Source organism: Dendropsophus ebraccatus, chromosome 8, assembly GCF_027789765.1.
Source record: "Dendropsophus ebraccatus isolate aDenEbr1 chromosome 8, aDenEbr1.pat, whole genome shotgun sequence".
Taxonomy (NCBI): domain Eukaryota; kingdom Metazoa; phylum Chordata; class Amphibia; order Anura; family Hylidae; genus Dendropsophus; species Dendropsophus ebraccatus.
The window spans coordinates 34,526,761-34,553,955 of NC_091461.1; the positions used below are offsets into that span (position 1 = coordinate 34,526,761).

Consider the following 27,195-nt stretch of genomic DNA (forward strand, 5'->3'; position numbering starts at 1 on the left):
TGGAAAATGAGATGATGTCTGTACACATGTTGACGCAGAAACCACATATGGTAAGCCTGTGCTTGACCTGTTAGTTGTTCTTTAAGAAGCTCATTTTGCCTTGCCCTCATTACCTGTATTAATTGCACCTGTTTGAACTTGTTACCTGTATTTAAAAAAAAAAAAAACTGTCCACACTCTCAATTAATCAGACTCTAACTTCTCCACCATGGCCAAAACCAAAGAGCTGTTTAAGGACACCAGAAGCAAAATTATAGACCTGCACAAGGCTGGGATGGGCTACAGAGCAATAGGCAAGCAGCTTGGTAAGAAGGCAGTTATTAAATAATGGAACTAACACAAGATGAAGGTCATTCTTGGTCTGGGGCTCCTTGCATCTCATGGGGTAAGGATGATTCTGAAAAAGGTGAGGAATCAGTCCAGAACTACATGGGAGGACCTGGTCTTCTCACAGTCTCAAATATTGCAGTTTGTAGCATACTATACTATCATGGATTAGAATCCTGCAGGGCACACAGGGTCAACCTGCTCATGCTAGCACATGTCCAGGCCCATTGGAAGTTTGCCAATGAACTCTTGGATGATCCAGAGGAGGCACAGGATGAAACCAAAATAAAACTTTTTGGTATCAACTCCACTTGCTGTGCTTGGAGGAAAAAGATGGATGAGTACAACCTCAAGAACACAGTCCCAACCGTGAAGCATGGGGCTGGAAACATCATGGGGGGTGCTTTTTTGCAAAGGGGACAGGACGACTGCACTGTATTAAAGGTAGGATAGATTGGGCCATATATCGTGAGGTATTACGTTCTGTTTTTCTATTGTATCAAATACTTATTTCATGCAATGTATGCAAAATTATTATTTAAAAATAATACAATGTGATTTTCCAGGATTTTGAAGTGTACCTGCCATAAAAGTTACCGACCTCTCCATTCATTGTAGATTGGAAAACTTGAGAAATCATCAGTGTATCAAACACTTATTCTCCCCACTATATGTTTATTCAATATTATGTGGGCCACCTTCATCATTATATTACTATGTTTTATTAATTAAAATTTCAGTTTCTATAAAATATAAAATTTCTTAAAATCCAAAATAAGAAGATCATAAAACCTATTTCCATTCCCCAGAATGTATGTTCATTCAGACATAACATCCTGTTCTGGCTGAATTCAGTATTCAGAGAGCAGCTGCTTCAAAGTGACTGGGCAGAAACCTGGTGACAGTAACAATTACGAGATGGAAGTGTATTAATCATTTATTGTAAGGACTCCAGCCATTATAAAGGTGATACAGATTTAGGCTGGGTTCACACTATGTATATTTCAGGCAGTATTTGGTCCTCATGTCAGGTCCTCATAGCAACCAAAACCAGGAGTGGATTGAAAACACAGAAAGGATCTGTTCACACAATGTTGAAATTGAGTGGATGGCCGCGATATAACAGTAAATAACGGCCATTATTTCAATACCACAGCCGTTGTTTTAAAATAACAGCAAATATTTGCCATTAAATGATGGCCATCCACTCAATTACAACATTATGTGAACAGAGCCTTTCTGTGTTTTCAATCCACTCCTGGTTTTGGTTGCTATACAGCCTCACAAATACAGCCTCAAATATACATAGTGTGAACCCAGCCTTAGGTTTGGTTCACACCACCGTTCTTTTTTTCAGCTGTTCTGCTTCACCACAGGAACAGAAGAATGAAAATAATGGCCATTCTAGATCCCCTGTATGCCAGACACTAATGGTGCCCAGCTGTGCCCATTGTACCAGCCTGATGTGTAACTATGCTATCAGTATTAGAGGTTTTAAATTGGGAATTATTTTACAGCTCTGGTGCGCTTTGTGACATGGTCTCTTCTTCTGCCATTTGATAATCCAGTATTCATCTTTACTTTTTTGTTGGACTGTTGACCCATAGCAAAGGTTTCAGATGATCCAGCTTCAGCATAGGAGCAATGCAAACTTTAACGATCCATAAAAACATACATCATAACAGGAATACTCTTCCTCGGAAAACAATGCATTTCAAATTGTATAACGCAACCGAAATGTGTTGATTTGCAGGGAAGAGTGTCACCGTTATGTGTGTTTTTATGGTCTGTATTTGCATATCATTTTCCTGGCAAGCCCTGGGTTGTTACATCATTTCAAGCTTTCCAGGTATTTTTAAGGCATGTTCACATGACTTAAAGAAGCAGTTCACTTTTTATTTTTTTCGCCCCCCCCCCGGGTAGCCGCTGTGAAGTATACTTACAGAAGATGATCGGTGTCCCGTTCCCGTCGGTCAGTTCCGTCCCGCGGTGCCGTTCACATCAGGCGCGCGCTCACTTCCGCCGGCTGCTGCGAGTCCTATTCTCTGCCCAGTGATTATACGCCGGAAGTCACTCGCTTCCATGCATTCTCTATGGAAGCGCGTGACTTCCGGCGTTCAAATGACAAGGGAGAGAAGAGTCACAGCGCCGGCGGAAGTGAGCGCGCGCCCGATGTGAACGGCACCGCGGGACGGAACTGACCGACGGGAACGGGACACCGATCATCTTTTGTAAGTATACTTGACAGCGGCTAACCGGGGGGGCGAAAAAAATAAAAAGTGAACTGCTTCTTTAAGATACCGGACGTTCTGAGAGAAGAGAAGATCATCCCAGCTGATACTGCAGTACTGGCTAGATGATCTTCACTTCTGCTGAATTCTGATGCGGGTGCACCGGTGTGCGCCTGCATCCGAATTCACAACTGCTCACAATGGAGTGTGCAGTTGGAACTTGGAGCCGCATGCTCCATTGTGTGAATTGACATGTCTGTGCGGCCGCTATTCAATAAATAGTGGGCGCAGGAAACTGACATGCCAGCTTTTTGCGTGGCCGCTAGCAATCCCGGCCGAAGTGTATACTATGTGTATACACTCTGGACGGGATTCCCTCTAGCTGCAACACAATGTAAGTTATGTATTAATCACTGCCGTGTTGCAAATCGACAACAACGATCCTGATTAATACTTTACGTTGTGTGAACATGGCCTTAGGGGGCAACTACAGATGCATAGGGGTTTAATACAGATGGGGGTTTTTTTGCAGATCATTAAAAGAAAAATGCGGATCCAGATTTTTTTCTGTCCACACAGCACTAAGGGTTGTTTAAAGGAGGCCTTGCAGGGAATTTATCAAGATTGCTGTCTCATGCAGAAAACCTTCACCAGCCCTTATGCAATTTTTCAAGATGCAGTTATCTGTAGCTGGATATAGTTTTATGTTACTTAGCGTTATATGTTTACTCTAGATAGCAGCAGAAGATCAACAATTTTTTTTATCTGCAAAACTTTGTGGCGTAATTTAGGCTTAAGCTCGGTTCACACCAGTGTTTTACCCTCTGCCACAATTCTGTTTCTCATTTCCATTTGGATAACAGAGAAACAGAACCTAGCTACTCCGGCATGCGTCTGTCATGTTCCCCATTCATTTCAGTGGGTTTAATTGTACTCCATAGTGCTTTGTTTTCATCAAATCCATCAGTGTTCAGTTTTTTTGAACGTTCATAAAATTTGTGCATGGACAAATTTTTTGTCCGTCAAAAAAAAAAGAAAAAAAAGGAACATAAACAGAAAGCATGTTTCGTTTTTTTTTTTTAGCATTATATTCAGGGAGAACGGATCTAAACATAGGGTATTTCCGTTCACATCTGTTTGCATGTTATCAGTTTTCATCAGTTTTTTTCACTGAGCAGAAGAAGATAGAAACCAGAAAGGAAAATAAACGTAGCCTTCATCAGCCTTCATGCGTCCTCCTGTACCCTATGATGCTTTGCACAGAATAAAAAAGCAATACTTTACTTGGTGAGTGCCGGGATTTTCTTAGCTACTACGTCTGGGACGCCATCCCACCACAAGCACCACCACTACAGCAGTGCCGACTCCACCACTATTCCGGTTGTGTGAGTGAACCTTTATTGTAGTGTAATACATCTTCTGAATGGAATGCATTCAGACATTTACAGAACCTGTAAATATAAGTCACATGGTGTCTATATATGAATGTGCATTGACAGGTAACAAGTTCATATAATCTTCTGTCAATCATTCTCGGTGATGGAAAGGTGAGAAAGAGATCTCAGTTCCTTATAATAGTTGACACACGCATCATATAATATAGATCAGCCTACATAGGGCTAATTTTGTTGTCCGATATTGGAAGCTGTGCAAATGAATTGCAGCTGCTCTGCTCTTCTTCAGTCTTTCTGGTGCCGTTGTTCGATGTAATGTGCGCCGCTATGGCCTGCATCTCGCCACCGTGGTTAGTGCGGTTCAGCACCACCCGCTCTGAAGTTTGGTTGTTCGACTCCTTTGGTTCTAGGTCCTTGCAATGGAACATCTGAAGCAGACACCTCCTGAACTAGAAGAAAAGAGCAAACCGTATATATTAGTGTAAAAGAAATGGCAGCAAATCATAACTCTTTAAAGAGATATTCTGACGATTTTTTTTTTCTTTCAGATCAACTGGTTTCAGAAAGTTATATAGAGCTTTGTAATTTACTTCTATTTAAAAATCTTCTTATCAGCTGCTGTACGTCCTACAGGAAGTGGTGTATTCTTTTCAGTCTGACACACTGCTCTCTGTTGCCACCTCTGTCCAAGACAGGAACTGTCCAGAGCAGGAGAGGTTTTCTACGGGACATGGACAGAGTTGACAACAGAGAGCACTATGTCAGACTGGAAACAAAACTCTACTTTCTACAGGACATGCAGTAGCTGATAAGTACTGGATGACTGAAATAGAAGTAATTTACAAATCAATATAACTTTTTCAAACCAGTTGATTTGGAAGAGGAAAAGAAATCGCTGGATTACCCCTTTAAACTTTTTAACTATCCTTTTTTTCCATACGACCCCTTTGACATTATACTTAATGTAAGCTTTTTTTTTTTTCCAATTCTTTAAAGGATAACTGTCAGATATAAAACATGTCCTAAACTGCTTACATAATTATGCATGCAGTTTGTCTATCTTTATCTATCTATTTTTATTTTTTATTTTTTTATAGCTGACAGTTTCCCTTTAAAGGGGTAGTGCACCAAAAAAAAATTTCTTTTAAATCAACTGCTGCCATGAAGTGCCAGAGATTTGTAATTTACTTCTATTAAAAAATCTCAAGCCTTCCAGTACTTATCAGCTGCTGTGTGTCCAGCAGGAAGTGGTGTTTTCTTTCCTGTCTGACACAGTGCTCTCTGTTGCTTCCTCTGTCCATGTCAGGAACTGTTCAGAGAAGGAGCAAATCCCCATAGAAAACCTCTCCTGCTCTCCAGACTGGAAATAATACCACTTCCTGCTGGGCATACAGCAGCTGATAAGTACTGGAAGGCTTGAGATTTTTTTAATAGAAGTAAATTACAAATCTCTGGCACTTCATGGCAGCAGTTGATTTGAAAGAATTTTTTTTGGTGCACTACCCCTTTAAGAATACAGTATTTAGTCTTTTTTACTGCAGGGGACCATAACAATATGTCACCAGTGAGAGTACCAGACTCTGAACTTGTTTCCTCCAGGCACTGAAGTGTGTTCGCCGCAGACAACGAGTTGAACACATCAGTCAGTCACTTTTCTCATTCTTTAATTATCAATGTCCTAAGGGAAACACTGATCAATATCCATCAATAAGAGAGATGCCATATCCAGTGTTCCTCTGATGCTGAGGCGTGCAGAAAGGAGGAAACCAGGATCAGAGGTTTCTAAGAATTTTGGATGGTCTTAGCAGAAACACCCATGTCCAGGGAAATCCAGATCATTAAAACACTATCCCTCAAATAGACACATTAGCGATAGGCAAAACTGAGACATCACTCCACCTGCATCTTTAATATCCCTTCACTTTGACTTGCAGCTAAATACCCACTGGAGAAATGGATAGAAGAGCTTTACTTTGCCGTAGCGTGTTATTTTAATTTGACGCTGCGCTGTTCTCTAGTTGTTTTACGGATTCAGGAAGATAATCCTGGTTATTATACTATTTAAAATGTGCCAGACACACAAAAAGTTAGGGATATCTGCCATGCGGGTGAAATTTATGGCAAACCTAAAAAGTTCACGCTCCAGTGAAAATACATGAAAGTATCAGCAGGTCAAATAAATCTAACCTGCTGATAGCTCCCTAGTGGGCATGGGGCGCTGAGGATGAAGGGATGTTCGTTAACTTTATCCACAGCACCATTCCTGTGCTGTTAGTTGTGTCCGGTAAGCCATAGGAGCACCTCCGAGCACCGATCTTGCCTTCCCCCTGTCAGCCCCCTCCATTGATAACCATTAGAGGGGGTCCCATAGTCATTAGGGGGTGGGGCACCATGTGGGGGTGGGGCTATGCCCCTGCTGGTCCGCCCCTCTAATGATTATCAATGGAGGGGGACAGCTGCAGGCAGGTCATTACAGGGGGGGGGGGGGGGGGGGTCAGTAGGTAGGGAGCTAGCAGCAAGTTAGATTTGTCTAACCTGCTGATAGTTGTTTTTTAAGTAGAAGAAGCAATGGTGATTTCCTCATCTCAAACAATTTATTGAAACAAAAACCAACACCAGTGGTGGGTATACCCCAACAAAATATGTCACTGTCTCATTAATTTGTCCTGTGCCCTTGAGCATCCATTTCAGCTGGACACCAACATCATAAAGGGGTTATCAAGCGCTACAAAAACATGGCCACTTTCTTCCAGAGACAGCCCCACTCTTGTCTCCAGCTTGGGCAGGGTTTTGCTGCTCGGCTCCATTGAAGTGAATGGAGCTTAATTGCAAACCGCACCTGAACTGGAGAAAAGAGTCGTGTTTGCTCTGAAAGAAAGTGGCCATGTTTTTGTAGCACCGGAAAACCCCTGTAAGTCAGCTTAATGTCTGCTGAGACATGACACCCATGTCATAGAGGTTCTGGGGCATAGGTTTATGAGCCTTCACGCAGTGATCCAGCTGATCCTATAGGTTTTCTATGGGATTCAGGTTTGGAGAATCTCAAGTAGTATGAACTTGTCACTGTACAATTCACAAAGTGTAGAGTAGAGATGATTGAACGGGAAATCTTAGGTTCGATCAAACTCAAATACTTTTGAACTTTTGTCATTTCATTCCCAATGCCCTCCCGTTCCGTGGGGAAGGTGGAGCAAGCCCGAGTACCGCCTGGAAAACAGGGATACAGCCTGCTCCACCTTCCCCATGGAATGGGAAGGCATCTGACGAAAGTTCGAGAAGTTTCGAGTTCCATTTGAACCTAGGATTTCCCAATGTTCGATTATTTCTAGTGTCGAGCAGTTCTGTATTTACTAGACACACCTGCCCACACTATAACACCACCACCACTAGACACAACTGCCCACACTATAACACCACCAATAGACACACCTGCCCACACTGTAACACCACCACCACTAGACACAACTGCCCACATTGTACCACCACCACCACTAGACACACCTGCCCACACTGTAACACCACCACCACTAGACACAACTGCCCACACTATAACATCACCAATAGATACACCTGCCCACACTGTAACACCACCACCACAAGACACACCTGCCCACACTGTAACACCACCACCATTAGACACACCTGCCCACACTATAGCACCACTACCACTAGACACACCTGCCCACTCTGTAACACCACCAGACACATCTGCCCACACTATAGCACCACCACCACTAGACACAACGGCCCACACTGTAACACCACCACCACTAGACACACCTGCCCCCACTGTAACACCACCACCACAAGACACAACTGCCCACACTGTAACACCACCACCACAAGACACAACTGCCCACACTGTAACACCACCAGCACTAGACACACCTGACCACACTGTAACACCACCACCACTAGACACACCTGCCCCCACTGTAACCCCACCACCACTAGACACAACTGCCCCCACTGTAACCCCACCACCACTAGACACAACTGCTCACACTATAACACCATCACCACTAGGCACACCTGCTCACACTATAACACCACCACGACACACCTGCTCACACTATAACACCACCACGACACACCTGCTCACACTATAACACCACCACTAGACACACCTGCAGCCTTAGAGAAGAGCAAATAGTACTGAAACATTGAACAGTTGGACATGTGCATTCAAAAGATTCGAGGTCACATTAAGTTCACCTGTAAAGGTTAGAGTGCATATAAGGCTCATCCTGAAATTTCACCCGCAAGCCAAATTTCCTTAACTTTTTGTGAGTAGTGTGTGTCACAGATGGAAAACAAATTGGTATTTTGAACACAATGCACTGAACTGGGGTCAGTCTAACATTTAAAGGTATCACCTTTCCACGGGATACGTAATAACAAGCTGATAGTTGGGGGGTCTGGCTACAGGGTACCCCAATGATTGCAAGAATGGAGGTGCTTCATCCCCAAAAGGAATAGAGTCACAATGCACTTGCTTAGTCATCTTTGCATTCATTCTCTATGGGAAGTCTGGACATAGCCCAGTGCTATGATCAGAAGTCCCATGGAGAGGGATCCAGGTACTTCATGTACCTCTGTTCTACACATACTATGTATACTCCTCTATGGGCACCATATTAGTGCTTCCAAAAACATGAACTTTACATGAAGTTTTAAGAGCACACACAGGTACGGACAGACTGAGAAGCAGAATGATTATAACCATACATGCTATATAAATCTGAAGTATAGAGAGCATGTATACTCTACCTGTTTGTTCATATATACATAAATAATAGGATTATACATGGAAGCAGTTTTTGCAAAGAATGCTGGGATCGCTGAGAGACGTGGATCCAACTCTATGGTGGGATGTGCTGTGACCAGGATCGAAAAGGCAGCATAGGGGGTCCAGCAAATGAGAAAAGCCAGGATCATTATTACAACCATCCGAGTGACTTCCTTCTCTGGTTTCCTGGAAGATCCCAGTCTGCTCTGAGTGTCTGATACCTGTAAGGAGAAAACATCATTTTTTCTTTATGTTGCTTATATAGCATCAGGGACGTCACTATAGGGAGTGCAGAGGCAGCAGAGACACCAAGGCTCTTATGAATGGGACATAGTGAGAATTGCTTTGGGGCCCTTGAGTTACAAGATATGCCTTCAGTCAAGCACTGACAAATACCACAGTGCAGTACAGAGTCATTATTCACAGCTAAGGCTATGTTCACACAACGTATATTTTTGTAAAACCACGGCCGTGATTATTACGAAAATATACATTACCTTGCTGCGTAGTATACGCTCCAGCCGGGATCCCTAGCAGCAACGCAAACAATTGACATGTCAGTTTTCTGCTATTCATTGAATAGCGGCCCCAGAAAACCCTGTCAGTGCACACTATGGAGCGAGCGGGAATGTAAGTCGCTTCTAGAGATGAGCGAACCGAGTTTGGGTTCGAGTCCATCTGAACCCGAACGTTCGGCATTTGATTAGCGGGGGCTGCAGGACTTGGATAAAGCTCTAAGGTTGTCTGGAAAACATGGATACAGCCAATGACTATATCCATGTTTCTTCAGCAGCCACCGCTAATCAAATGCCGAAAGTTCGGGTTCGGATTGACTCAAAACCGAACCCATTTCACTCATCTCTAGAAGCGACTTACCTTCCCTCTTCCCATTTTTTATATATAAACATTTAGCTGAGCTAAATGTTCACATGTATGAGGGGTTCAGGTGAGATAGCTGACGGCTGTTTCGCCCGAACTGTCTGTGCAGCAGGTGATGGATTCTATAGAAAGTCTATGAGACTGACGGCAGGAAGAAGTAGCACTTAGCTGAGTACTTCTGACTCTTTATTTTAGGAATTGTTCTCAACATCCAGTCCCCAACTGATGAAAACTTTTGGCATGTCTCTAGGTCAGAGGATTCAGGGATTGTATAGGGCTTCATATCCCTTCTGGTCATTGCTGTAACTCTTTAATCCTGTTGCAACAATTAAATGAACACTTCTTAGGAAATCCTGCCCAGACAGTTACTTTATGGCATATCCAATAGTGCAAATGATGGCGCCAAGTCCTCTGACTCTCATCCCCATAGTGGTAGTAACCATACTTATCTGGTCATACTTTATTGTAGCTTATGTTAGACAATGGGTTGGACTTAAAGTGACTCTGTACCCACAATCTATCCCCCCCAAACCACTTGTACCTCTGGATAGCTGCTTTTAATCCAAGATCTGTCCTGAGGTCTGTTCGGCTGGTGATGCAGTTATTGTCCTAAAAAACAACTTTTAAACTTGCAGCCTTGTGTCAAACTGATGTGGCCTACAGTGTCTTTGCATTAGGCTGGCACAACCTCTCTTTCCCTCCTCCTGCCCTCCTCATCATTAGGAATGCCCCAGGCAGGTATTCTCCTATTCATCAGCTGTGTCAGCACAACACATGGACTGGATCGTTAAGGCACCTGTGCAGTATTCACTGCAAAGGAATAGGAAAAATCCTGCCAGTGGCATTCCTAATGATGAAGAGGGTGGGGAGGAGGGGTGGTGCAAAGTTAGGGCACAGATACTCTAGGCCACGCCAGTTTCGCACAGGGCTGCAAGTTTAAAAGTTGTTTTTTTAGGACAATAACTGCATCACCTGCCGAACATACCCCAGGACAGATCTTGGATTAATGATGAAGAGGGTGGGGAGGAGGGACGGAGGGGTGGTGCAAAGTTAGGGCACAGATACTCTAGGCCACGGCAGTTTGACACAGGTCTGCAAGTTTAAAAGTTGTTTTTTAGGACAATTACTGTATCACCTGCTGAATGGACCCCAGGACAGACCCCAGGATTAAAAGCAGCTATCCGAAGGTACAAGTGGTTTGGGGGGGGGGGGGGACAGATTGTGGGTACAGAGTTGCTTTAAATGCAAGTTTCTAAGCCAGCAGACTTGCAGCACATCGTGCACGTTGTGGCGGTACACACACACATCAGCTCCTTTCCTTTAACCTATTCTCAGGGGACCAGTGGAGTGAAAATGTCATTGCAGTTCACAGACCGAGATTATTCAGTAAACAAGGATGAGGTGTAATTGCGGAGAGTCTGTAATCAGTTCCATGTTAAATGACACAGTACATCGAAATGTCAAATAACAACCTTACCCAGACAGAGATGTGCCCCAAATAACTACATGCCTACATTTACATGTCTGTTACTTATCTTGGAGCCTTGGCTATAGAGACATAAGTAGCGTCATAGTGTCTGCTTCTTAGGGTTCGATGCTAGACTAAAAATGTATACTGTGCGTTGTTTTTTTGTTTTTTTTCCTACCTGGGACCTTATGTATGATACTAGAGATGAGCGAACCTGGAGCATGCTCGAGTCGATCCGAACCCGAACTTTCGGCATTTGATTAGCGGTGGCTACTGAACTTGGATAAAGCCCTATGTGGCTATGTGGAAAACATGGATATAGTCATTGGCTGTATCCATCTTTTCCAGACAACCTTAGAGCTTTATCCAAGTTCAGCAGCCCCAGCTAATCAAATACCGAACGTTCGGGTTCGGATCGACTCGAACCCGAACCCGGTTCTCTCATCGATATATGATACCCATCATAGCTATACGTTGGATGTCAGACACCCCTCTGATGTACACACTGCTAACACAGTATAAACCTAGCCTTACTGTATGTACATATGTTATGTTCAGAGTGTACACATCCAAAACATATATACCATAGAAGCAATCAGTGAAGCTGCTATGATGACCCTGAGGAAGGTAGGGCCTTTTCCAGGTGGGCCACTCCCTATTTTTTGAGTCGTGTTCTTCACGGGTGCTGCAATGTTATAGACTAAGGAAGTGGTAAATGTACTTAGAGTTGTAGCATGGTTAAAAGCTTTAAAAGTTCACATACTTGTTGGCAAAACAGCATATTAGCAAGAGTCTTGTGGATCCTTCATCTATATAGAAAAAATGAAACACTGAACAGTTACCATATATAGGTTGTTTTTATATGGCAACTGACCTTACATGGACAGTTACATCATCAGAACCTCCCCGGGGCTTCCGCTGTGGGAGTGAGAATGTATTACCATATGCCCCTACACAGGGATACGTTGCAGTCTTGCAGCCAATGTATACATTGGGAGTTCTCCCAACACCCAATGCAGTCGGAATTAAACCGTGATTGAACTTTTTGGGCTCAGTTCTAAGCGTCATGTCTGGAGAAACCAGGCACTGTTCATTACCTTCTCAATACCATTCCTACTGTAAAGCATGGTAGGGGCAGTATCATTATGGTGTTTAGAGGCTGGGACAGGAAGACTGGTTAGGGTTGAGAGAAGGTTGAATGGAGAAAAGTACAGAGATATTCTTAATGAAAACCTGATCCACAGTGCTCTGGAACTCAGACTAGGCCAATGGTTCCCCATTCCAAAAAGACAATGACCCTAAGAACACAGCAAAAGCAACACAGGAGCAGCTTAGGGAGAACTTGTCCTTGAGTGGGTCCACCAGAGCCCTGACTTGTACTCAATTGAACATCCCTGGATCTGAAGAGAGGAATGGCAGAAAATCCCTAAATCCAGGCGCAAACCTTGTGGCTTCAAAGCCAAAAAGATTTTATATGTTCTTTTCACTGGACAGAGACAATTTTAAAGGAACCGCACACCAAAGTCATATCATCTCCAGCAGGCCTCCATGATCACCCGTCTACCTCATAGGTCTTAGATAACCACAGATAATACATTAAAGAATATTATATTATGTAAAATATACAATATATCAATATATAAATATGAGAGATCGAGGCTCACACTTCATTGACAAAACAACACAGGGAAGATACAGTGTATACAAAGTCTTGTTCTAGTAAGGTCTCTATGATGACTTACTTTCCTCAGCTTTCTCATTAACTTTCCATATGACACAAATATGAGCATCAGAGGTAGAACAAAGCATGTCATAAGGAACGTGATAATGTAGGTTTGGTCTTTAGTTTCTCCTGAATACCTGTACAAAAATGAAAAGAAATAAAGGATTAGTCAGTGACTAATAGGAGATTAAAAAATAAGTGGTGGTCTGACCTCTAGGACACCTGCAGATCAGCAACATGTAAGGGGTATGAGACTGGAACTTACTGTGGTGAGTTATGCTAGGCACGGTGGCTTATATGGCTGAAGAGGTCAACATGCATCTCCATTCTGCCAATCTGTGGAGGTCCCAGTGGTTAGGTGCCTGTTGATTAATCTTAAAGGGAACCTGTCACCAAGACAATGCTATCTCATCTATCACCATCGTGTTATAGAGCAGGAAGAGCTGAGAAGATTGATATATATCTTTGTGGGAAAAGATTCTGTATAACTTGTAACTTGTTGATTGAAATCCCTGATCATTCTGTGATAAGGAGTCCGGTGGGCGGTGTTACTAAATGGACTGGACTCTTTCGCATGGAAACGTCAAAGATTTCAATCAATAAATTACAAGTTATACTAAATCTTTTCCAATAAAGATATATATCAATCTGCTCAGCTCCTTCTGCTCTATAACATGATGCCGATAGTTTAGGTAACATTTTCATAGTGACAGGTTCCCTTTAAGAATAGGTCCTCAATGTTCAAGTCTCAAACAACCCTATTAAGTGATATAACATCTTATATCTTGCTCCTAAGAGACTGAGGGCCCTATTACACCATCTGCAGTCTGACAATTACCTTCCCTTAAATACACCATGGACTTTATAACAAAGACATGTCCGTGTGGCCACCCCGCATGGCAGATATAACATTGTTTAGTAGCGTCTATTGTTTCATGCTTGCTGTAAAGGACAATTAGTAGCCCACAATAATTTTTCCTCTATATATCATATTTCACCTGGATCTGGAAAACAAGTGGCAAGGGAAATATGGCTTTCTTATTTATATAAATTGGACATATTCTACAGACAGGTAAAATTACTACAGACTGGTCCCTAGACTGCTAGTAATCTAAGAACATATTCCTCTGTCAGCAAAATATACATTCATCTGTATAACATTATTATTATTATTATTATTATTATTATTATTCATTTACTTATTTTGTAATAAATCTTTTATTAAATGGAAATTAAGCACTTAAATATGGTACAGCATGCTGATCAGCACCTACAACAAAATGCCCATACATAAGAATAATAGGACAAAAAGTCAGTAAACAGGAACTAAATGAGTGAACAGGGGAGAGAGGATGTTGCCTGCAAGGATTAGAAGGTGTCAGTAGGAAAGGATGGAAGCTCCTGGAGTGGCAATGCAGTCTAAACTGGGTTATTGTACTTTTCATAGAGCTGTGTATGTGACTGGTGATGGATAGCTTCATAAGTAGGGCAGGGACTCCTGTCAAAAGTAGTCTGTCAGTAGTCCTGTGCTGCCCTTACTAAACAGTAAGCCAGCAATGCTTTATGTTAGTAGATTACTAAACAGTAAGCCAGCAATGTTTTATGTTAGTAGATTACTAAACAGTAAGGGCCCATTCACACTATGGAATCGACGCTGAAATTCTGTGCGGAACCCCCGCACATGGACTCGGTGTCGAATCCTCCCTGCTATCTGTTTGAAAGGGAGGGCTTTGAGCAGAGAGCAAAGGTGTGCTACCCCTTCCATTCAAACAGATAGCAGGCAGGATTTGGCACTGAGTCCATGTGCGGGGGTTCCACACAGAATTTCTGCGCCGATTCCGTAGTGTAAACGAGCCCTTAGCCTTATGTTAGTAGATTGGCTGGGCTGAGCATTCTGCACCTGGCTCAGTGTGTCATTTAAGCTGGTGGCATACAGAACTGGAGCAGGGACTGTTATACTAGAGACAATGGTACTCTAGAGACTTCAGGGGCTAGTACAAGTGTGAAGCCATTAATTGTGGCTGTGAAATTCAGTTTTCTACCTGTTCAGTTTGATAACGCAAGAGGTGAAGAAGGAGTATAAAGCCAATTAACCCTGGAATCCTAGATAGCAGAGAGGTAGCATGTGGGTTGGGGAGGCATCATCAGTGTAAAAGTGGCTCTGAAAGCCATAGATTCTATGAGTAGTGATGAGTGAAACTACCGAACCTTTGGATTCATCCGAACCCGAACATTCTGCATTCGACTCCCGGTGGCTCAAAAAGTTGGATGCAGCCCTAGGCAGTCCTGGAAAACATGGATAGCTAGTAGCCGTAGGGCGGCATCAAGCATCTCTAGCCACAGGGAGTCAAATCACTAGTTGTGAGGCTTTTGTGATTGACAGATTAACGGTCACTTTGGTTAGGACTTGTTCCAGTAGACTGGTGGGGGGCAGAAGCCAGCTTGTAAATGGCTAAGAAGAGAGTTGGGTAAGTGATAGGACAGTAAAGGTGGGCATGTTGTTCAGAGTTTTGATGAAAATGGGAGTAGGGAAGTTGAGGGAAGGCTTGTTATAAATAAGTGTGATCATTGGCTTTTATCAGTAACGGTGGAGAAGCAGGTTATGGGAGAAGAGCACTGAGAAGTTGTGGAGACGTTATGGAGTTTAAGCTAATAATGATGTTGTGCCTGACATACAGTATGTGGTAAAATCCTCAGCTGAGAGGGAAGTAAGGAAATGGATGTGGTAATTGTTTGGGGGTTTTGGATAGAGAAGACATGACAGTAGCATAAAATAAAGAACTAGGGAACAGCTTTATTTTAAGGGATTTGAAGGGGTTATCCAGGATTAAAAAAAGCAAAGTTAACCAAGTTGAGTACAGCTACTTTCTTGTAAAAACAGGACCACCCCTGTTCTCAGGTAGTGTGTGGTATTACAATTTACCTCCATTCATTTCAATAGAAGTGATTTGGAAAACCCAAACAGAGGACAGGAGTGGTTATGTTTCTTAAAGAAAACAGCCATGTTTTTCCAAGCCTGGAAAACTTTACCAAAATTGCATTCCCCATTTAGGAATTACCGTCATTTTTATATATTCTTTCCATTTTCGCAGGCTCAAAGGTTTGTAGCAGATGCTTTAAGTCCTGTAGCTTTGTTTAGCACTTAATCCAGATGCTGGATCACAATAATATGTGGGAAAATCTGGGGTTCACAAAGGGCAATTTTCAATTTCACTAAATTTGAGTAAAAACACGTTTTGATGTGTTTTTTAAACTGCGGCATAAAATTATGCTATTCTGCAGTTACGCAAATCAGCGCAAAATAGAACATTTTTAACCGAAATCGTTACAAAATTGTGGCCAAAAAAATTGTCAAAGACATGAAAAGATTGTATTACAGTACAGTATGGGAACACAGCATTAAAGGGGTTATCCAGCGCTGCAAAAACATGGCCATTTTTCCCCCTCTCTTGTCTCCAGATTGGGTGGGGTTTCAAACTCAGTTCCATTGAAGTAAATGGAGCTTAATTGCAAACTGCACCTGAACTGGAGACAAGAGAGGGGGAAAAGTGGCCATGTTTTTGTAGCGCTGGAAAACTCCTTTAAAGTAGACTTTTCAGCAGCTTCTTGCTGGCTAAACTAAAAGCAGTGAACAAAAAAGCTTTCCTACCCTAAATTAGGAGATATAACTCTTATTTAAATCCGTCCCTCCAGAGCTGAGATATTAAAATTGTTATTAGAAGATAAAGCCCACCAGGTGTTTCGCCGGAGGTGAAAGGCCCAGCAGTGTCCAGCCCCTTCTCTCCTAAAGCCCCTGTGCCAGCAAGTAATGGTGCATTTACACAGACAGATTTATCTGACAGATCTTTGAAGCCAAAGCCAGGAACAGGCTATAAACAGAGATCAGGTCATAAAGGAAAGACTGGGATCTATTCTCTTTTCAAATCCATTCCTGGCTTTGGCTTCCAAAATCTGTCAGATAAATCTCTGTGTAAAGGCACCCTAATGCTGGGTTTACACGGAACGATTATCGTGCGAATTTGCACGATAACAATCGAATTCGAACGATAATCGTACGTGTAAACGCAGCGAACGATCGAACGACGAGCGAGAAATCGTTCATTTTGATCTTTTAACTTGTTCTTAAATCGTCGTTCGTCGTTCGCAAAAAATGCGCCGATCAGTCGTCGCGAAAGTCCGTCCGCCCGCAGCCCGGCCCCCCGCCCGCAGTCCGGCCCCCCGCTCATCCGCAGCCCCCTGCACCGGCTCAATCGCCACCCCCGCCGCCCGGATCGCCACCCCCACCGCTCCGATCGCCCCGATCGCCACCCCTGCCACCACCGCTCCGATCTCCACCGCCGCCGCTCCAATCGCACCCGCCGCCCCGGCCACGAGCATACCTTACCTGCTCGGCGTAGCGGGTGTTCGAAATTCCCGGCTCCCCTCTTCAGTGCATTGATTGGCTGAAGAGGGGAGTCGGGAATTTCAAACAGCTCCTCTTCAGCCAATCAGTGCTGCCGTGCATTGATTGGCTGAAGAGGGGAGACGGGAATTTCAAACAGCTCCTCTTCAGCCAATCAGTGCTAAAGAGGAGCTGTTTGAAATTCCCGGTTCCCCTCTTCAGCCAATCAATGCACTGAAGAGGGGAGCCGGGAATTTCGAACACCCGCTACGCCGAGCAGGTAAGGTATGCTCGTGGCCGGGGTGGCGGCGGCGATCGGAGCGGGGGTGGCAATCGAGCCAGCGCAGGGGGCTGCGGGCGATCTTAAAATGATCGCAAAACGATTTTTCCGTACGATATATAGTACCGTCTAAACGCTGATCGTTAGATAAAAAAAATCGTTACTCCGACATCGTTAATCGTACAATCGGGCGAATTATCGCTCTGTGTAAACTTAGCTTTAGCTGCTCCAATTTAGCTGCACTTTTGTAGCCCAGATTCTGTTCAGCTAATGGAACACTGGGGCCCCATTGGAAACATGAACCAAGACTTATATCTCCTAAATCTGGGTAGGAAACTCTATTGTACACTGCCTTTACTTTAGTCAGCAAAGAAAATGGTCCGCCGTAAACTGGCCCATTTTCTCTGTTATTGAATAAATTAACATGAAGAGCTGACTGCTGTAGTGAGATAATCAATGTGACTCAGTTCACCTGTCAGTGGTTATAATGTTGTGGTGGATCAATAAATTTACATAATCAGGTACATGCTAAGGTCTAGTGAGCAGAGGAGAATTGCATTAAGGCCCTTAGCATGGCATGATTTTTGTGTATGTGCCTCTCTGTAAATTAGCACGCATAGGGATAGTATGGGCCTTTCTATATCTATGGGTTCTGATTCTGAGTATGATGCCTGGCATAGAACCAGTTCATTGGCTCCATAATAATATAGCCTAGGTCATACCCCAGTGATGCAATGCAGCAGTGCTTACCATTAGTGTCAGCATGGCTGCTTACACTGTCCTCCCGCTATGGGTAACAAGCACAGATAAGGTTTTACTTACAAATAAAAACTGCACCTATTAATATTCTGACAGCGACACAGGTTAATGAAGAGAAGCGCGTTCATCGTGTAACCCAAGTGTTGCAGAACAGCGATAACATAAAGCCGGAGACAGGCGCAGCCTGGGGAGCTGGGAGCAGTTATGTATTACACTCCGGAGTGATTATAAATATCTTCATGTGGGATGTATTATAGCAGCTGCTAAATAGCTGCCTGCTCCTGAGCCCCAAAGGATACTAAGGTACATCATGAAATTTAATGTTTAAGCTTCTTTATGTTGTCTAACAAACAAGCAAGAAGTTTTATTAGACTCGGATCCTTCTATTACTTTTCCGTAGTCACATACTGTAGCACTTGACTTACAGAGACCTTGGATTACTAAAGTTTAGTTTTACTTAACTTTAAGACAAGGAACAATAAATTATTTGTACAGAAAATATTATGTAGCGGTTTGATTGGTTTTAGGCACAGATTTTTTATTTTTTTTTGAGAGAGAGTCCGAGATGTGTGTGTTCTAGAGATGATCCAACATTGGGATTTTGCAGGTTCGAGCGAACTCGAACCTGCAGCATTTGATTCCCAATGCCTTCCCATTCTGTGGGGAAGGAGTAGACAGCCCGAGTACCGCCTGGAATTCTGGGATACACAAAAAGTGCAGCAGTCTATCACAAGCCCACTCTGAGAAGAGGTCCCCTCAAATGTCCCCTCTCTTCTGAAACCTAGGGACCAATGTTGCTATCAGATCCCACCTAGGCAGCAAACCAAGTGTGGTAATTCATACCTAGGTGGCATCTCTTGAAGGAGACCCGGGGTTTCAGGGAGGTAAGGAACCATATGGCCACACATATTTCTCCTAGACCTCCAGGAGGGACACCCAAGAGGGCACCGCACCCTAAATATCCTTGTGACGAACACTCATGTTAAGAGAACTCAATGACAAAAAGAGTAACTAAAATAGATGTGTGCTGTAAATGCAAGACATCTGGGGTGACCACTTTCAGGGCACTTCCGCACCTTGGCTCTCTCCCCACTTGAAGTCTATGGGCCTTATTACACAGGACGATTATCATGCGAAAAAAATTGTTATATCGTTCGAATTTAAAGAGGACCTGTCACCCCCCATGCCGGGGTGACAGGCTCCCGACCCCCGCTAGAGCCCCCTAAACTTACCTGATCGCACCGGGTCCCGCTTCTTAAGCCGGTCCGGTGACGGAGATTTCAGCGCCCGAAGCCCGGCGCGCACACTCCTCAGATGAGTCCAATGCCCATAGAGAATGAATGGTGAGTCCGACGCTCCATTCATTCTCTATGAGCGTCGGACTCACCTCAGGAGCGCGCACGCTAGGCTTCGGGGGCTGAAATCTCCGTCACCGGACCGGCTTAAGAAGCGGGACCCGGCGCGATCAGGTAAGTATAAGGGGGGTGACAGGTTCCCTTTAAACGATAAACGTTCTGTGTAATTGTTCATATGTCGTTGATCGTTGATTTAGATCTAAACCTAAAATTATAGTTAATTGTTCGCTAATCGTTCGCTGTAATTCCACATTCGTTCGCTCAAGTTCCGCATTTTTTCATTAATCTTCAGTGTAATTGCACATTGCCCATTGTTTTGCTGGGATCAGAAGGAGTAAATGATCATAGTAACAATCGCAATAATGATCGTAGTAACGATCGCAATAACGACCATCGTTCCGTGTAATATGGTGAACAATTTTAGGTTAATGATAAACAATCTCGTTTGCGATCATTTATCGTTAGTAATTAATCGTTAAAAATCGCTTTGTGTAATAGGACCCTAAGGCTTAGATCCAGAGGGTCTCGGCAATCTTGACCGAAGGTGCTTACCACCTCCTCAACCCTTGGTCCCTCTGCGTAGTTCTCTGCTCACTTAAGAACAGATACTACACTTGTTCTTAGCCAAAGGGTTTTAGGCACAGGTGTGAAACCAGTAGCCCCCAGCCATGGTTGTCTGGGCATGATGAAATTTGTAGTTTTGAGCTGGAGAGGGAATGTCTTCCTACTGCATAGGGCAGTGATGGCTAACCTTGACACTCTAGCTGTTGCAAAACTACAATTCCCATCATGCCTGGGTAGCCAAAGCCATATCTTTGGTTGTTCAGGCATGATGGAAATTGTAGTTTTGCAACAGCTGGAGTGTCAAGGTTAGCCATCACTGGCATAGGGGGTCATATAGTGTTTCTTGAGTAAATAGGTATGCAAATGAGCTCTTCTCCAGAAGAAAGAAAACTTCTCACCAACCACTTATAAGGTAGCTCTTTCCAACAGGTGGCACTAGAGCCATTGTTCTTCCTTCTGGAGGAGGGCTAGCGCTTCTGCTGCACAAGATGAAAATAAAGCAACGTGTCCATATATTTAAGCACAATTGTGTATCTGCAATAATAGAACAATCGTCACTTTATGCATAAAATATCATAGCGGCGCACGTATGGAAGTGTTGGGTGTTAATCTGAAAAAACTAATATGCTGAAAAATCAGTTCCTGGATGTTAAAACAATAAATGATTAAAACGAAGAGATAAATTATTGATACGTAATCAGGAAACGATGTCTGGAAGTTGTTAAGGCCCCTTATAGATCTAGAAATCCTACTTTTTATTACGCTTACGAAATCTATTGGGAACAGGAAGAGCAATTTGCTTTATTATGTAACCGTAATATATTAGGTAACAATTATTAAGCACAACCCTTGGGAATTGGGTATCCTTTGCTAGTATTCGATCTGCGCTTATTGATCCGATTTACAAGCTGCTGAATGGTGTGCTATTGCAAATTCACTTAAAAAGTTGCAATTTAAACACTGGAGTGGTGGTGCTTCTATACGTGATAAAATGACGAGGGCATGCCTCTTTCCCATGTTTGATGGTACTCGTAGGAGGAATTCATTTTGTCTTCGTCTACAGTACATGTACTTAGTGGCGGTATGTTCCGTAAAAGGGTTATCCCAAGACTTACACTTGCCCTCTACCTACAGGACCTTGTGTGTATCTAGCTCATCATTGTTGTTCTTGCTCATAGGATATAGATATTTTTGTACTTCTAAATCCATGTGCATATCCCACTACTTGTTTTTTTGGTTTGTTTATTGTCAGATGTAATAGCACTCCATCCACCGTAGCTCATGTTTGCACCATTGCTGCGTGTTTAATGCCTCTATGCACTTGAGTGTTGCTTCCATCTACTGGCTGTTAAGACTGTTAGCAGGAGAGCTATGCACTTACATTAGATCATAGGTGTGCACTGGGAAAAACCCGAGAAAGTGGCTGGTCTCCTGAGAGGAAACCAGTCTGAGCTTGTAAGTAAAGGGTCTAGAGTAGCCAGGGGAAGAGAAAGGAGGTGAGAGGAGCAGCCGAGCTTTTACATCCCTAGAGTAGGTCTCAGAACTCTCAGTACATCTGGAGCTGAAGCTGCTAAGTATTGAAAGTACCCAGGTCATCCTGTCTGCTATTAAAGAGATACTAAGCAAGAGGATTCATTCATTCATTGAGGATAAGCTACACAGGAGCCCTACTATAACAGTCTAGGACCTGTCAGGCTTCAAGTTGACCTTGCAAATTGGGCATTGCAAGGAAAATAATCAGATGGGATAGTCTAAAGAAGAGAAACCCTTTGGAGAAAGGCCAAGCCTGGGGCGTCCTCCTCCACCAAGACAGCGTATTCTGCAGATGGCATGATAACACAGAAAGAAACAGGAAAGTGCAACAGCAACCTGCAAATACCAGTACGAAGCGCACATACTCCCTCCATCAAAAACACAAGAAAAACCCGTTCTGAAGATTTAAAAAAATGAGGTTCTTAGCAAACTATTTGATTAAATAGAGTGTACCATCTCACTACATTAAGGTGACCTCAGAAAGATGGTTCCTACATTAACAACGGCCCCTCTCAGACTCACATTAAGCCAATTAACGGAGCACGAAGGATCCAACTAGATCCAAAGCAACCACAGATGATGGGTGGAGTGCAGGGCCGGCTCCAGGTTTTTGTGGGCCCTTGGGATACAGAACCTTAGCGGGCCCCTCATCCATCCACTATGCACAATCACTTGAGACACTACTAACATACACAAACACACATGACACAGACACTGCCTGATTATGCCTGACTTACTGATACTGACTTGCTCACTCATTGACACTGACTGACAAACACTCACACTGACTGATTCACACTGACTGACTGACACTAACTGACTGACACAGACACTGGCTGACACTGACAGACTAACAAACTCAGACACTGATGCACAGCACTTACAACTCAGTCTTCTCCCTCTTCCTGTCTGGCTGCTGTCCACACCATAGGGTTAAGGACCTTCAGATCATGTGATCAGGTCCTTCACCCTTTTCTGTCTATGTGCAGGTCCTGCTCTGTCTCCTGTGTCTTCTGATGTTCAGCCCCTCACCCTGCACTACAGTGAGTGGGCTGAACATTAGAGCACTAGGCCCCTCTACCTCTCCGAGCCCCTAAAGGCACTGTGGGCCCTGGCATTTGCCCAGGTAAGCCCTGTGCTGACGCTGGCCCTGGTGGAGTGCATGCCAAAGAGGTGGTAGTCACACCCACCCAGGTGGCTTGCACTACACCTAATCCTGTGGGTGTTTTAAACAGTCTAGTTGGATCCTTCATGCCCAGTTTGTAGGCTTAATGTGAGTCCAAGAGGGGCCAGTGTCAGTGTAGGAACCATCGCTCTGAGGTCATCTGAACATGGTGAGATGATACACTGTTCAAATAGTTTGCTAAGAACCTTATTTTTTATTGGTATGCATTGGTAGGAAAAGAGGTGTGTCCTCCGAAACGTCCGTGACAAAACATCTTAGTGTGTAGATGATCTGTATCAGCCTTGAGCCTGTGTATATACACTGACTCGGATTGCAAAATAATAAAAGAAATATGATCTATTGAAAACTTTAACTCCGGAACAGGGCACATGGTATAAACCCCCCCCCCCCCCCCCCCCCCCCCCCCACAGTGGACAGCAGATTGCAGAAAAGGGAGACACCTGGTGGGCAAGACTTGGGAACTGTTTTTTTTTTCCTGCAAAAGGTCATTTTTGGTAAATGAAGTGATTTACAACAGCGATCTTTTAACTAAAATGTGACAGCTTTATTCTACAGCATTAATTCCGTCTCAAAGGATTCCTGTAGACCAGTATTTCCCAGGCTAAACTACAACTCCCATCATGACCTGATAGCCCTTAGTTGGACATGATGGGATTTGTGGTTATGCAAAAGCTGGAGAGCGACAGGTTGAGGAATACTGCTGTAGACTGAAGCTGGAGCTTGCTACAAAAAGTCTCTATGAAGCCTTAGCCTTAAAGTAAATCTCCATATTTTATTATCTTGACGTTTTTAGATCCAACATTCTCTTCTGATTAATATTTTAATATATCTTTATAGTGGTCAAAGCTCTGTCTTTATAGCACTGAGCTCCAAATCCCCTGACATAGATTACAAGCTGATCGCTACCGGCGCCACTAGAGGGAGGTTCAGAACATATCCAGTTATTACTCAGTTACATGTATAACAATATGCAGCACATTATCTATAGTGGATGATGCAGTCCGGCAATACGGGGCTGAGAGCTGTGGGGAAGATTTATCAAACATGGTGTAAAGTGAAACTGGCTCAGTTGCCCCTAGCAACCAATCAGATTCCACCTTTCATTTTCCGAAGAGTCTGTGAGGAATGAAAGGTGGAATCTGATTGGTTGCTAGGGGCAACTGAGACAGTTTCACTTTACATCATGTTTGATAAATCTTTATGTTCACAAAACACTTGATAAGCCAACCCAACAAATCCATTTAGAAGAATACAGTAATCATAAGACGAGGGGCAACAAGAACTTGCAGCTGCATCCCCCTCTTTGTGAGAGGGGAAGGAAAGGAGGGGGAGACATTGTTTACAGCATATAGCACAGCTCTTAGATCTTATTTACACGTTCCGTTAATTTCCTGAATGTTACGGTTCCCCAAGTCTATAGAAAAGTCTATAGCGTCCACAAAAAATACGGATCATCTCTATGTTGCATTATTGATGATAAAGATGTACTTTTGTAAAATTCAATAAAAAATTTGAACGAGAAAAAATACGGTACACCTTAATTTAACTCACCTTCCCATTTTTTGTTACGTATGCACTTTTTCTTTTGCGGATTGTGGATGACGATTGTGGACATACTATACGATCCTGAGAAACTACTGAAGGTGTGATTAAGGACTTAGAGTAAGGTCACTCATGGCAGAATTTTTTTGACATTAACCCATGTCGGATTCACTATGGATTTCACCCCGGCTACTCTGAAAATGGTAAACTCCTTTGTGAATATCCACGAGAGTGTACGGCAGATATGGAAACCATCAGAATGTGCCTCTCTATGTGGATCTCATTCCCCCACTATATATGCAATCCAATGCAGTTTTTTCCCCCACTAGTCCAATCGTTCTGAATCCCGGTGGCTGTATCCATGTCATCCATCCAGACAGAAGCGGATTATAATAGGTCCTTTTTGTGCGGTAGCCCGGGGCCTTGAGCTCTTGGGGGGCCCATGGCCACCCAAACAGACTTAAACTTTCAGTGCAGTATAATCCCTGGCTACAGTTCTGCCCTGATTTGCAAAAAATTTATGCTTTTTACCGCAATTTTCCACAGATCAGGGCAGCATGACATTATCTATCCTGTACTACGAACACTATGCTATGTACAGTAGGGTGGAGGGGGGCCCACACTTGGTAAAGAGCCTGGGGCTATGGTAAAGTTAATCTGCCCCTGGGACCCGAGCATCCTCCAGTTGTGCAAATACACCACGTGTAAGCTCAGCCTTGTATAACATCAGGCATAACCCACAAGCAGGCACAATACTGTAGGTAGGAGGGAAGAACATAGATGCAGAACACAAAGGTTAGACTGAACGTTCCTATATTACATTCAATAGAAACCCACAGCCTCTTAAGGAACGGTAGAAATCTCGCATTTTCAATCGTTTAGAGTGTCCCATCATTTCTTGAAGGTTTCTATTCCAGTCCATCATCTTGCACATACATCCTGTCAGGATGCCTTGTGGGTAATGCAGCTTTAAATTGATGTAATTTGCACCATTATACTAATTTTATCAAATAACTTACCATGTACTTCTTCCTGGCAGACATCCAAAGTGATCATAAGAAACTAAAACTCTCTCTTTTTTTTCTCATTTCTAAGCTTTCCCATTCCCCAGTGTAATAGACTAAACTTCCATCCTAATATATCCACGAAAAAATACACCAAACAGATGGGACCCAATTACGCCTTCAGTCCTGTGAGCGCGGGGTCGCCGGTGCCATTTATTTCTATAGTTTTATAAACTCGTAAAACTTTTAAAACTTAATTGTATGCAGAAAGAGGAAGGTATAAACAGGTATAACTCTGGGCACTGCACGGCACTAATAGGTCGACAGACGACAGACATGTTTCAAGGTAACAACCTCTTGATCACTGTGATGAAGAAGATCTTACCTTGAAACACGTCTGCAGTCTGTACCATGCAAGCGCCTGTATTGTCTGTGGACTGATTAACTAAAGATGAAATACTTTTAAAGGGGTTGTCCAGCGAAAATCTTTCTTTCAAATCAATTGGATTCAGAAAGTTATATAGATTTGTAAATTACTTTTATTTAAAAATCTCAAGTACTTATCAGCTGCTGTATGTCCTGCAGGAAGTGGTGTATTCTTTCCAGTCTGACACAGTGCTCTCTGCTGCCACCTCAGTCCATATCAGGAACTGTCCAGAGCAGAAGCAAATCCCCATAGAAAACCTGTCTTGCTCTGGACAGTTCCTGTTGTCAGCAGAGAGCACTGTGTCAGACTGAAAAAGAAACATCATTTCCTGCAGAACATACAGCAGCTGATAAGTACTGGAAGACTTGAGATTTTTTAAATTGAAGTAAATTTCAGATCTATATAACTTAAGGACTATAAGGACTGCTGGAATCTTTCTCTATATGGCTGTGACCCCATGACCTACATTGATATCTATATGGAATACTGCAATGCCAGCTTAGCAGGTTGCAGTAAACACTCATTTTCTCAAGCCCCAAATTATATCTAAAAAAGAGCACCTTGCATCTAGCAGTGAAAGGGTAAAATATAGCAGCACATTAAGCTAATCCATCTATTAAACCTAAAAGGATTTCAGCCTTTTTTCCCTCTGGGAGTCAAATAGAAGTGTGCAGAATACAATAGTCAGACTTCCCCAACTATAACAAAATCCACCTAATAGCGGCCATTACAGTGGAGTTCCCATAGAGCAGCGCTCAGCAATTCCATTGTAACCTAGCCATAGATCACTACAACTGTCTCTCCTAATCTGCTCATTTTCTCTATAAGACTGGGGATCTAGCCAAGTTGTTATGTTGTGGATAGCATCACACTTATTCCATCCACCTGACAGCAGGAGTATATTCATGGAGCAGCACTATAGCCCATTCCCCAGGAGACTTTCATCTCCAGCCTCAGAGCATGACCTCTTGTTCTAACACTTCTCCTCCTCCTCTCCGATACTATTCCTTCCCAGATCTGCAGAATTCCTGGATGATTCGCTTCCTCGTGTTCAGCATTCATCTAACACATAGAGGCAGCGCTGCTCACTAATATTCTGCTGCTGTAACCTACAAGTATAATTATTCAGCAGTGACTGAGCACAATCTGCATTTCCATGCTTTAACTGGCCGTAAGCCTACGCGTTTCACACTTGTTATAGGCCGAATACAAAATCAGTACCAGTTACTCTTTATAGTACTGGTCTCATATTGGGCACAGGGACGTTTTAGGTCTGTATAAATCCAGGATAGATAGATAGATAGATAGATAGATAGATATTCCTCTATAAGGGCACACAAGGACCAATTTAGT

The 27,195-nt window shown here is 43.2% G+C and overlaps 1 protein-coding gene across 2 annotated transcripts in view; it reads right to left on the reverse strand.

Moving 5' to 3' along the window:
- Window positions 1-3,955: 3,955 nt before the first annotated feature.
- LOC138798511 (opsin-VA-like) overlaps window positions 3,956-27,195 on the reverse strand; it is a 39,173-nt gene continuing 15,933 nt past the window's right edge. The window contains exons 3-5 of one of the 2 annotated variants that reach the window (XM_069979007.1): window positions 12,831-12,948; window positions 8,723-8,962; window positions 3,956-4,401 (exon numbers count right to left, since the gene is read on the reverse strand). In XM_069979007.1, coding sequence (XP_069835108.1) covers window positions 4,168-4,401; window positions 8,723-8,962; window positions 12,831-12,948 — 592 coding nt within the window. In that variant the 3' untranslated portion in view covers window positions 3,956-4,167. The remainder of the gene's footprint in view (window positions 4,402-8,722; window positions 8,963-12,830; window positions 12,949-27,195) is intronic. The other variant, XM_069979008.1, reaches the window with a different exon arrangement.